The 12384-nt window shown below is 47.1% G+C and overlaps 1 protein-coding gene across 1 annotated transcript in view; it reads right to left on the reverse strand.

Moving 5' to 3' along the window:
• The window catches only part of LOC131283045 (protein sickie), a 190057-nt gene extending 178727 nt beyond the window's left edge, over window positions 1-11330 (reverse strand). The window contains exon 1 of the mRNA XM_058312605.1: window positions 8616-11330. Within this exon, the coding sequence (XP_058168588.1) occupies window positions 8616-11330 (2715 nt within the window). The remainder of the gene's footprint in view (window positions 1-8615) is intronic.
• Window positions 11331-12384: the final 1054 nt, after the last annotated feature.

Below are 12384 nucleotides of genomic sequence, written 5' to 3' on the forward strand. Positions count from 1 at the left end.
GTGGTTTCGCGGCATACCATCACTCCAGCAGAAATAATCATTTCCCAAACTGCATGCCACCAGGAAGCGTGCTACGGAGCGTAGCACACGCCATTCATCATAATCCGAGCGAAAAGCAGTGCCCCATCAAACAAGTGAACGGGGAAGAGTCAACACACGCTCCCGGAATTCCATGGTTGTTGTGGAGTAAAATGTCATGGAGTACCACACACACACATCGTGCCTCCTCCAACATTCTGTTGTATCCCTTTGGACAGCGAACCCCCCGATGCGATTCGTCAGCCGTCAAGCGAAACTATTCGTCTCATGATAATAGTGATAATAAAATTCGTATTAGGGAATGTTTACGACCTTCGGGAGTGGGACGACTTGAGGAGACCATGTAGCTATGGAAGTACTACGAGCACAAGCTCTAGTTCTGGAAGCTCGATCGTAAAAGAGACCTCGCCGGATGAGGTTTGGAAAACTCCGGATGTTTTCGTGAAAGTGCCTTTCACTTTCCACCGGCGCGACTGAACCGGAATCGAGATACCATCAGTGTAGTGGCCGGACTAGAGTTTTAACATTTCCGAACCATGGGAGGCGGAACCAGAAGGTGGTCTCAATTAGCGTTGGAATGGGAGTGATAAGCAATCCTTCCCGTGCGCTTTCGGAAGGACCTTTTAAATAAAATTCATTTCATTGCTGTGCTGTAAAATACTTATCATGTGGTTAAGTTGTAAAGCAACGCACGTAAGGGGACTTCCAACATGTTGTAAACTAAGGAAATATCGACCCAGTTCGCACAGTGCGGGGGAATGCGATTAAATGTTAATCAGATAATTGCGGGATAAAATCGTAAACCGGGTGTTTCCCGTAGCAGCGTTCGCCTTCATGGGAAATTTTGTTTATCAAGAAAGTTGGTGATACTTTTATATCGTACCATAAAAATTCACAAACCTTTCTCCCGTTGCTTGATTCCACTTAACCTTTTAGAGGTTTTCAACGCATTCCCCCCGTTCTTTGCAGAAGGGAAAGTTTGGTCCACTTGAGTACACCTGAACCTACCTATTAAACGCGTCCTTCGTCCCCAAAAGACGACACAATATCACCGGGGCTTTGGTTTTATGCGATTTCATTTTGAAACTCGTGCCCGAACGTGCCCGCGTTCCGAAAAACAATAACTTGGCCACGCTGAAATACGATTATTGCAGGTTCCGGTAGCCTGATTCTAGCGGGTGATTTGTGCCTCGGAGACGGGACTCCATAAAGCAATACGGGTGCGTTTTGTAGCGTCCAGCCAGCGGTCGGCTGGAGAGCATTGTGAGCGAAAGTTTCATAATTCACCGGGAACCGGGGAACACGACGTTCCTCCCCAAAACATAATCCCGACCAGGGGTTGCCGTCACGTTTTAATGTTTCTTTATTACTTTTTGCTTCGCTCCAAATCATTTTGCTCGGTTGAAAAACAAGGAAACGCGGAAAAGCAACCGCGGATGCCACAGCAGTGGAGAAAAATGGAAAGTGGTTGTGTAGGAAAAATTCTAAGACAACATAGAACCGGGGAACAACAACCTTAAAAAAATACATTGTGGCGCATTTTCATAAAAATTTATGACACCCTACCCACCGCGGAATTTATGCTACGTTTTATGCTTCCATGTTTATCAGACTCTAATTAACTGAATACGCAAAACCCTCCTTGCCAGATCGGTGGATGAGCAGAGCAAGAGAGAAACAATCAAAATAACTTCATCACACATTTACGAATCGCGGAAAAACGGACTCATAACATTAGGCAATGGAAATTCGTCCATCGACCGCACCAATTATGGGTCGTTTGAAAGATAGGCCGACGACCTTTTTAACCCCGCCAGATGCGTCGTTTTCGTCTTCGCCAACAGAGGAAACAATTTCGCCCTCCCAAAGGAACCTTTGGCTTTTGCCAAGCCAAAGAACCGGAAGCGCCATCGTTAAACGACTGCCAAAGGCGATTCTGATTCCGTAAGGGACATGCCTACTTCAAAACCCGCGGGAGAAACGGAAACCACAGAAATTTGATTTTTAAACAACGAAAGAAACACCCAAAAGAAGAATAAAAAAAATATGGAGAGAAGTTGTTGAACAAAGGCCAACATCCTCCCTTTTCGAGACAAAATAGAAGCGAGCAATATTTTCGCCCCACACTGAAAATCATGGTGGAAAAGAGGTGAAAAACGGAAAAGTAATTTGTTCCGCTATGCCTTATACTTGTGAGATGTGCTCACCCTATAAAATCTTGGAGTGGAGAAATGAACAAAAATTGAAGATTTAATAAATATTCGCATCCTTTTTCCTCTTGCTCAGGGTGTTATTATTATGTGTTATGTGAAAATATTCGCAAGAGAGAAAGTAAATGTGAAAAAATGAGGATAAAATTGCATCTCACTAAGAAATGCTTTGCGATGGCCTTTTTTACTATAAACAACAAGAAATCATCAAACTTTTTTGGATGGCTTACAGGATGAATAGGAACACAAAATAAGAGAAAAGAAAATATGGTTTTGATGAAATTTAACAGCAATCTATCCCACCATGCGTAAGCAAAACTACTCGCTCGAATGGCATCTATGAAGAAAGGAAACTCCTACTACCAGTTCGATATACAAAACAAGAAAATGTATGTTTTCCAACCCTCCTCAACACGGGTCCTCCAACCCACAGTGAAAGTTACTCGTTTCAAAGGGAAGGGTTCCGCGATATCGGTCCGTTCGGGATGGCGAAGGGAAAATAAATGTATTCTTTCGCACGCTCCAGGGTACGTTCGCTTCGTTCGCGAGCGTTGGTGGAAAACTTCCCGACACAAGGATCAGACGCAGCACACAAAACCGGGAAGATAACGCTGCAGGCTGTTTGCAGATGCAGCACCATATACATGTGTAATGGCGAAGCCCCACGGCGTTTAAAGGCCCATCCTTGTGGAGTCGTTTTGACTTTCCACCTTCGAGGAAGATTCCCAAACCGCAGGTGGTTTGTGAAATGATTTCAGTTATGGTCTCGTTTGGGCTTGCATATACACTTTCTAGTTTTATAAAATCGCAAACCTATATAACACTGAAATTTAATCCACTTTACATGAGTTCTCAGAAAATTCCTCATCTGATAGCCACATGGCTTATTACAGATTTGATTTATGAAGGAAACAGGATCGTTTGCTACATATGTTCACCGGTCGTGCCTCAAAAAGTCAGCCTTAAATGAAGTAATAACAATGCCTATCTGCACAAAATCTTTCCCCCCGCCGTAAAGTACCCGATGCACTTGTTCTCCAGTGCTCGTTTAACTCGTTTCGGTAAGCGTCGTTTACTTCTTTCACGACGGCACGTGCCAAGTGACACTTGACAAAAGGCAAGCTGTCTCGTGCCTATTCTTGTGCCCGCCGCTAGTTGAGTTAATTTTCCGCTTGCCGGAAAAATCGCAACCCACCAAGCAGAACGCACTCTCCCCAAATGCCACGTGCCACGAGTAATGGTAACGGTTTTTGCATCGGGTTTAGGAAAGGTTTGATGCGATTTTCGATTTAAACAACCGATTGTAGGATTGTAAGGAAAGCTAGTTTTGTCTCAGAGGACTTTATGGTGCTTCTAAGGAAGGGCGTTCATTTCGAAAACGGCCTAAGAAACGAGAGCGAAGAGTATACATTTAGGCAGAAACATCTGGAAATTGGCCAAAGCGTAGTTTTGTAAAGGGGGGAACTGTTTGTCATGAAACGTGGCATGATTTATAGGCGACAGGTGTTGGCACGTGCCGTTGGCCGGACGATGAAATAACCTGCCCCGTTTTGCATCTCAATGGGAAAAGCAGGAAACGCAAGTGTTTAAGAGCACAATTTAGGTGACGGATTTGAAATTAAAACAGTCCAGTCAGCAATATGTTTCATTTTTTGGAAATTAACTAAAAACAGTATGAGATTGGATGTAGTTTATTTTAATCAACATCGAACGGAGAATGAATTCGGAATAGATAAAAAAAAGTACTCATTTTACTACAAATCGTTTTGCTCATCTGCCGCCATCGTAAACCACGATGATGGTAAAGGAAGAAAAATGGCACAAGACTCTCGTGGAACCCATTTTCCAAAGTGCCATCGGTGGTTGAAAATGGTTTGTAACAATTTGCTATACGTCATCGGAATTGCTGTCTGGCGCAAAGCCGTGCGTCCCGGTAAATGTGCATATTAATCGTTTCCCTTGCACCCTTCGCCAGCTTGCACATACCCACCCACACACACACACACAGGGTGCAATAATTTCCCGCGATGGTCGGTGAAAAATGTGGCCTCTCATCGCCGTCCGTAGCAAGTGCGCGCGTGGTTTTCCAATAGTTCCATTACATGCGATCGAATCCCGCAGATAAACCCTCGGGGACGGGTTTTCCAGAAGCAATTTCCCAAGAGCAATATATGGTGTTCCCCTCCTGGCGAAGGGTGCGCGTGCTCGTTGTGTGCGTTAGTGCATTTTCAACCACTGAGCCCCCTGGATTCGTGCCGCTTCGTCAGTGCAATCATTAGGGAAATGTTGTCGCACCCTCTCGGCAACGGAAAACTAAGCGTCGAAGGGTTCGCTCCCACACCGGTCGATGGCCGTTTCACTGCCAAGAAGTTGAGGCGGGAGATTCGGTTTTTCCTTCCGCGTCGAAGACCAAATCGATGGAATGGGAATTATTTTAATGTCCTCCGGGATTCCGAGCAGCGCACATGTTAGGCCCATCTCCTTCCGTCTTGTCGGGGAAGCTGATGACGATTCTTTCCGAACACGACGGGCGACAGAGGTCAGAACCCTTGCCTCAACGGGATTTCCCCGAGGCGAAATGATAAGGCGCTGTATCTGATTAAAATCCTTCGCCTTCGAGCTCGAGGCGTTTGACTTCTGTGTGACTCGTGAATTGATCGGACCACCATGCGATTGGCTTCGGGGAACGAAATCACCAATTGGCGTCCAGACGGTGTGCGTTAAAAAAGGGGAAACCTCCATACATTAGTTTCGGGCACGAGTTCCCTTCTTCTCCGGGAAGCGGACCATTATTAACGACATGATTTATTTGTTTAATTTATTTTTTAATAAAAGTGCGCGCTGAAGCGTGAAAACACGTTCAAATCATGTGCGTTCTGCAGGGGGAGAAATTGGGAGTGGAAAACCATTTGCTTGTTTTGCGGGGTTTGTTTTGTTTGCGCCACGGTGGTGGGAATTTCTAATTTAATTGAAAACCCTACCGTTGGTTTTTTGTTAAATTAGAGTAATGACAGCACGGAACACATTTGCATACAGGGAGCCGTCCGTAAGCATACCAAATGCTACCCCATTGGATAAGCAAAGATTCCATGACAAATCTTGATAATGGATTTGAGATGAAATGGACATTTTTGACAACAATCGATAAATCATTCCAAAGACACGATAATAAATGTCGGCTGAAACATGAACCGTATGTTTCTTTGGTAAGCACAACAACACGCGAAGATGTGGTCTTTCGTACCAACCGAATGGCAATATCGAAGGAAAACTCATTTTCAACTTTATCTCCAAATCCAAAGCTTATCAAAATTCAATTTTCCATAGACAACGGAACGGAAGTTTTCATATGCAAAGTTTGTCTATGCCAACGCCGGCGGAAAGTAGGCTCTGGGATAATAAAACTTGAACAAAATCACTTGTGCCGCGTGCCGCTGGAACATAAAATAGCGATTTATGTTGCCAACGCAACATCTTCTGGCACTTCGTAGGTACGGTTTCCGAGTTCGTTGTGCATCTGGTCAAGGTACGACCTAACAGGGAAGACGCTGATTTCAATCTATTGGTAAGGCGTTCCTCGTACGAAGCAACGGAAATGTAATAAAAATGTACTTTAACAATTTTTCTTCATTAAAAGGTAATGATCGTACCAATATGCCGTCCGCTAGATATCATACTCCCGAAAAACTTTGCATAAGGTATAAGAAAACCAATCGCGCGTGATTTGGAGGATGGTAGCATGGTCATAAAAGGCTCCTCACCTTGTTGCTTGAAGTGTCTTTATCTAGTGGTTGGCAAACGAACTCAACAAACTGTTTGTTTTACCAGAGAGCGTCCAAGTCCCTTGAAACTCACAAAAAAAAAGATAAAACCCAATTTCCATCCCCTTCTGTTTAGTTTCCTCGAAAAATCGGAAAAAGGTCCGCAAACAGTTCCCAAGCAGAACATCGAAAACAAAAGCAGGTTCAAATAAACAATATCTTTTTCCCGTGGAGATAGCGAGAAATGCAATTATCTTGTTCGTTGCTTGTTTGGCGTTTTGCAAGGAACCGAAGGAAACACAACAACCTTACGATGGCTCCGTGTCCCTCTCCCGTAATCAGTTTTGTAAGTTGATTTCGAGGACCGATAAGAAATATGGCAAAGGCCTGATAATGGCGCATTTTTACAATAAATTGGATTCGATACAACAAAAATTATTCCCAAACGTGAAACCCGCTCGAATGAACTTACCAAACCCAAAGTGAAAGTAACCGAAAGGAAAACAAATTTCCGCTTCTGTACAAAAGTTTGCGAAGGAAAGTTTTACGTAGCCACCGACTACTTTGATTAAGTCAGTAAGGGAACCACAAACAACTGTTTCTCGTTGTAAATGTAGGAAACTGAGCAGAAGGTTCAGAAAATCGGAGGACTACACCTCCTTGGCATGTACTTAATAGCTAATAATGATTACTATTTACGATTATTGCCACTTGAGCTATCGAAAACCAATTCCACCGTTGCTTCTTAGTCAATGGAGTCGAAAACCTGCCGGGCAAGTCAAGCTCCCCTAGCTTCAAGGCAAAGTTCTCCAAACTTATCGAACCGGAACACGATTGTTTGAGGCATGTAAACTATTCTGAACCGGCGGGTCTATTTCGGACAAACAACCATGGCTATCGAATCAATTATCAATCTAACGATCGCTGGTGGAGTCGTCTAATTGATTACTCTGGTGGCGAATTGGTGAATGCTACGGGTTCAGCCCATGTACGGATGTGAACTTCTCCTGCTTCCTGAGAAATCCAAATGTGTTATGTCGAAGGCTAATAACAACGACATCTACCTTACTCTTTAGTGCGTGGAGTGGACCACTAGAATGTGAATTTCATGCAATCCCCTACCAGAGAGATTCGAGATTTTGTGGCAAATGCCAAGGAATCGCTCCACTTAACCGAATCAAAACTCTTGGCCCGTGTGCGGAAATTATGGAAATAAATTCAAATTACCATTCTCAGGCTACGGTCGATTACTCGTACGACCCAACGAACCGTCCAGCCTGATGGCGAGATTGAGGTGCTCGCCACGAATGGTTGAAGTCTCCACTTGGCACAATCCTCGTGGCCAATCGTTTGGGGGAGGCCTGGCGCTTTAATTAACTTGTAATTGAAACACAAAATTTACCGAATTTACATTTCTGGCCCCTCCATATTTAAATGATGTATTCCATCGCCGATCGCGCGCCATCTGTCTTGTCTAGGGTTTGGTATACAACCCGGGGCCATTCAGTCCACGGGATAACCACGAACCCGAACATCGTGTGTCTCTATCTCCCTAGGATTGGGGGGCCACGTCGAGCCTCGTTCCGGCGGTTACTGTTTCTGACACTCGTTTAATGCCGGGGACTAAATGATTCCAAATGTGGAGAAAAACCGCGAGTTTGCTACCCTTCGTTCAGAGGAGGGGAAAAGGCATTGAGTCATGAGTTTTCCATTTCAACCTCGGAGGGCCCCAAGGCTCGAAAAACTCCCGGTTTTACTGAGCATCAAACGACCCGAAGGATAACTCCAACTTAAAAAGGGGGAAAGCCAATTTTTGGGAGCCTTAATTACCGGGCGAGCAATTTCATGCCACCGGAAGCGATTTTTATTTCGATTGCATTTCGTCACTCCCTCACGCCGAGAAGTCGGGAAATAGGGACGCTCCCGAGAGGCAAAGAAAAACGGGGAAAGTTGTGGATGCAGTCGTGGAAATCATCTCCAATTTATGCTTTTCCGAAAAAGGCTGCAGGGTGCTCTGGTACGCAAGGGTCGTAATTGGATGGAAAGAATCTCCTGTGCAGGTTCCTGTGCAGAAGAAGTCCTCAATATTTTCTCCTACCGTCGGGGACACTTGGAAATCTATGATCAATGCGAAGAGTGAATTGCTAATACGCGTGTATTCCGGAGTACGATTTGAAGCTCGACTGCAAGACCGACTTTCATATACGATGGGAATTTATTATACAGCCCAATCAAACGCTCCCTTTAAAGTTGTATTCTGCTGGAAGCCTTTCGAATGTCTCCTCGACGGAGGAAAGTGAAGATAAATTTCACTTTCTTTACTAGCTTTCCCAGCCCAGACAGTGGAACATGGAAAGGGCCAAGAATACGTCAGGAAGACTAATGTTATGCAATCTGTGAATTGTTTAAGTCTACTTTTAAAAGCGAGGGGAAAGGATTTTGACGGCTGTTTTCGTCATCAATTGGATTCAAATAACATTACTCTGAATGCAACGCTGCTCGTTGTTTTCAATTTGAATTTCAAATGTTCGCATTTCGGTGACAGTAATCTGTGAATTAATCATTCAAAAACAACGTTAAAAAGGGAATAACATGAGATAGTCACCTGTATGAGCTCCTGGATGCTGTCACACTGCTCCAACACTACTGCATCCGAGTTGGACGACAGCGACCCACCTTTGGCCATCTCCTCGCTGGTGACGGCGGCCAGCAGAGTCGCCCCGTTCGAGTCGGGCGGCGTTGCCGGACTCAGGAATCCACTATCGGCGTCGCTGTGGTTCGACAGGGGACGCTCACGTTTCCGCAGCCGATTGAACAGGGGCGTCGAGTCGAGCGAACCGTTCCGATGCTGCTGATGACCGTTGGACGTAACAACGGCCGGTGGTGGTTGCGTCTTACTTATCGCTCCCGTTGCCGACGCCCGGTGATGATGGTGCTGGTTCGCACTACTTCCTCCGGTCGGGAGCTGGGGTAACGAGAAGCTGGACTTGAGCGGATCCAACGCAAACGTACTCCGCAGCAGGGGAAGTAAATTGGACACCTTTCCTCCCGAACCACTTCCGGGAGTTCCGGGGCTTTCGGATTTAATTTTTGTCACTCTCTGCTGAGGCGGCTTCTCTTCCTCGCCGCTCAGGGACGGTGGCGAGGGCGAAGTGTTGTTGATTGCCTTCGGTGTCCCCTGGGTTTGCAGCGTGCCGGAGTTGCTACAACTGGCGACGGTGCCCTCCGTGCCGCAAGTAAAGGTGTTTTGTCGCATAAGGGATCGGCCTTCGTTCTGTAAGCTGGAAGAGGCGGCGGGCGGTGAAACGTTGGCCGACGAGGAAGACGATGATGATTCATCACATTTTCGGAGCTGCTTCATCGCCTGCTGGTGCTGCTGCTGAAGACGATGCTGGAGGAGGGGAGAGTTTGGCACCGACATTGATTGCTGCTGATGAACCCGCTCAAGGCGGGAAACGGCGGAACTGGCTTTCAACACCACGCCGTAGTAGACCGAGGGTGAGGGAGGTGATTGCCGCATCGTCGTCCTACTTCCTGTCGCATCTCCGCCACATGCCGCCCCGTTGCTTTCGTCCTCCTCCAACTCGCCTTCACCTTCCTCCTGTCCTTCGTCGGGGATCGAACCCGATATGGACTTTGGCACAGCCAACACCTTCAGATTTTCCATCAGTCGATTCCGGAACCCGTAGTCGCTCTCGTCGGTCGACTCCAGGTTCGACGAGGGCGTCTCAATCACCGAGTTGAACATGGACGGGTAGTCCGGGCTCGAGCCACTCGTCGAGCTGGAGGAGGACGAGCCGGTGCGTGTTTTGTTGAAAATCTCATCGATCTTCTCCTCCACCCGCTCCAGCGACAGCCGGTTCTTCACCTCGATCTCGAGCGACTCCGGCTCGATGGTGAAGTAGTTGTCCGAGTCCCGATCGACCACGGCGTCGTAGATGAGATGATCCTGGTACAGGACCTGATCCGCCAGCTCGACCGATTCCGGGATGGCGCGCATTTTGTGTTCCTTCTCGTTGAAGAAATCCACCGACGGATCGAACAGGCAGTAGTTCTCGAGATGCGGCACCGTGCCCTTCTTCTGTCGCACCGGGATGTTCTTGAACAGTGACGAACTGAACTCCGGCTTGGCCAGAATGTCGTCGGGGGACGGTTGCCGTGGTTTCTCTCCACCGGAAGCGACCGCCGTCGGTTGGGGAAGGGCTGGAAGGTCTCCTGTGCCCTTGGAAGACATAACACGACCTGACGCTTTCGGTGACGGTGGTAACGTCACGTAATTATTGGTATTTTTTATCCTCTCCTGACCGATACCGTGGGACGATATCAGCTTACCCAAACCGAAGCCCTTCAGCTTCGAACGCACCACCGCACTAACATCCTCGCCTTTCGTGGGTTCCACCGGGACAATCTGCTGCTGCTCGTCAGAGATTTGTTTCGGCTCGGAGCGCCTCACTGTCGTTCCAACATTCGGGGAAGCCGGAGCTGGAGGTGGTTCGCGGTAAGGGGGTGCCGGTAGGGGATAATCACGGTACAGTTCTTTGTACTCCACCGTCGACGAACCTTCGGCCAGTAGTTGCTGTTGCGGCGATTGTTGAACTTGTCGAGTGCGTAGAATCGTTTTGACAGCGCTTGTACGAACGTTTCCTCCCGGGGCCACGCTTGTTGCCGAGACGTTCATCGAAAGACTCGGGATGAAGGAAACCTTCTTCGGTGCACGTGCCCCCACCGAACCACCACCCGTATCAGTTGCACCTCCTGATGGTGGTGATGACACTTTCTTCTCCCTCGAACCACCACCACCTGCGGCACTACTCTTCATGGTGGTGCTACTTTTCGGATCAACTTTTCCTGAGGAAGTTCGTTGTAAAACGCTCGGTGGCTTCAGCTTGGATTTCAACCTCGAATCGTCCAACCTGGAAGTCGCCTTAGAAGCGCCGAACTTTGATTCACTTAACGTTTTCCTTCGGTCCACAGCCGTATTGGGACCATCGCCACCGACCGGTGGAGATTTGATTGCCGATTGGAGGACAGAGGATTTCTTCGAACCCTCCTTACCGGTGCCATTTTCACATTCTTCCCCCCGACCGACATCGTTCCCGTCTTGCACCACCGGTGGGTTGGAAATTTCCACCCCACTCTCCGTCGGTGAGGGTGTTTTTTCCTTCGGTTCCAACGAATTCGGCCTCCGTTTGACCGTGCCCGTGTTGCCGCTGGACTCCGACGAGTGCGACGACTCCCACGGGACACCCGAACAAGCCTCGCCGGAAGTGGTGAGCGTTGTCGGCGGTGGTGGAATCCTACCGTCTCCGTTCGCTATCATCTGGCCAGCGTCCGTTTCTCCGCTCGATCACACATACACATTTCCACAGCGAAGGAGATAGGTTTGCCCCAGCAACCCTCCGCTTTTGAACACTACCCGACCGGCTTTAGGCAATCACTTTCTTTTTCAACTCGAGATACTATTTTTCTATCGGTAACGGAACTTGGAAATATCTGAGAAAATATTACAAACCCTTCCTTGATGGTTGTTCCATCCAATTCACACTAATAAGAGTCGACCGATTTGAAGGTTTATTTTGCGTTTCCTTTCCTTTCGATTTAAAAAAGCTAGATTCAATGCGACTTCATACCAGAGCGATCCTATAGGATTTCATTTTTTCAACCACGTCAAAAGCCAAAGGATTTTCAGTATGTCCAACTGGAAGCACTTTTTCCCTCAAGCCACACTCCAGCCTTTGATGTTGACCTCACGTGAACAAATCTTGTGAAAACATTTTCCCTTACAAGACCATCTAAGACTACCAGAAAATGGTGGATCCCATCCCTTGCTCCTTCAATATCCCAATTCGCTTGTAGTCAAATCGGTCATTTGATTGCTCGGCTTTACTTTGCTCGGTTGAATATTAAATAGGGACGTCTTTGTGCTTCTTTCCTTCCGATGATGTTCGGCTCCATCCCAAAACCTAAGCAATAGAAAAACGGACGTGGACCGAAAAACGGAAAGGAAAAACCAACCCATTTCAAGACAAGACATTTAACGTTTATCGCTACAGATTATCCAATCGATTCCCGGTGTTCTCTTTTTGTTTCGCTCGGGGAAGTGCCTTTCCGTACGATTCCGTATGCTTTCTTGGCTCTTCATTTCAAGATAAACTCCGTATTTTTCAACCAAAACTCCCAGAGCGAAGGGAGAACGAATTTCAAATTCCAAAGATCAAGGACCATTGACTGGAATTGGATTCGGTTAGATTGCGATGCGGGTTTTCCGCCGGTCGAGCATAATTGAGACGGAAGGCGCTGATGCAATGTTGCCTTTTTTATGGTATGGACGTGGTATTTGTCGCGAAGATAAGCGACAATGGCTGTGTGGAAAA

This window comes from Anopheles ziemanni, chromosome 2, assembly GCF_943734765.1.
Source record: "Anopheles ziemanni chromosome 2, idAnoZiCoDA_A2_x.2, whole genome shotgun sequence".
NCBI classification, from domain to species: domain Eukaryota; kingdom Metazoa; phylum Arthropoda; class Insecta; order Diptera; family Culicidae; genus Anopheles; species Anopheles ziemanni.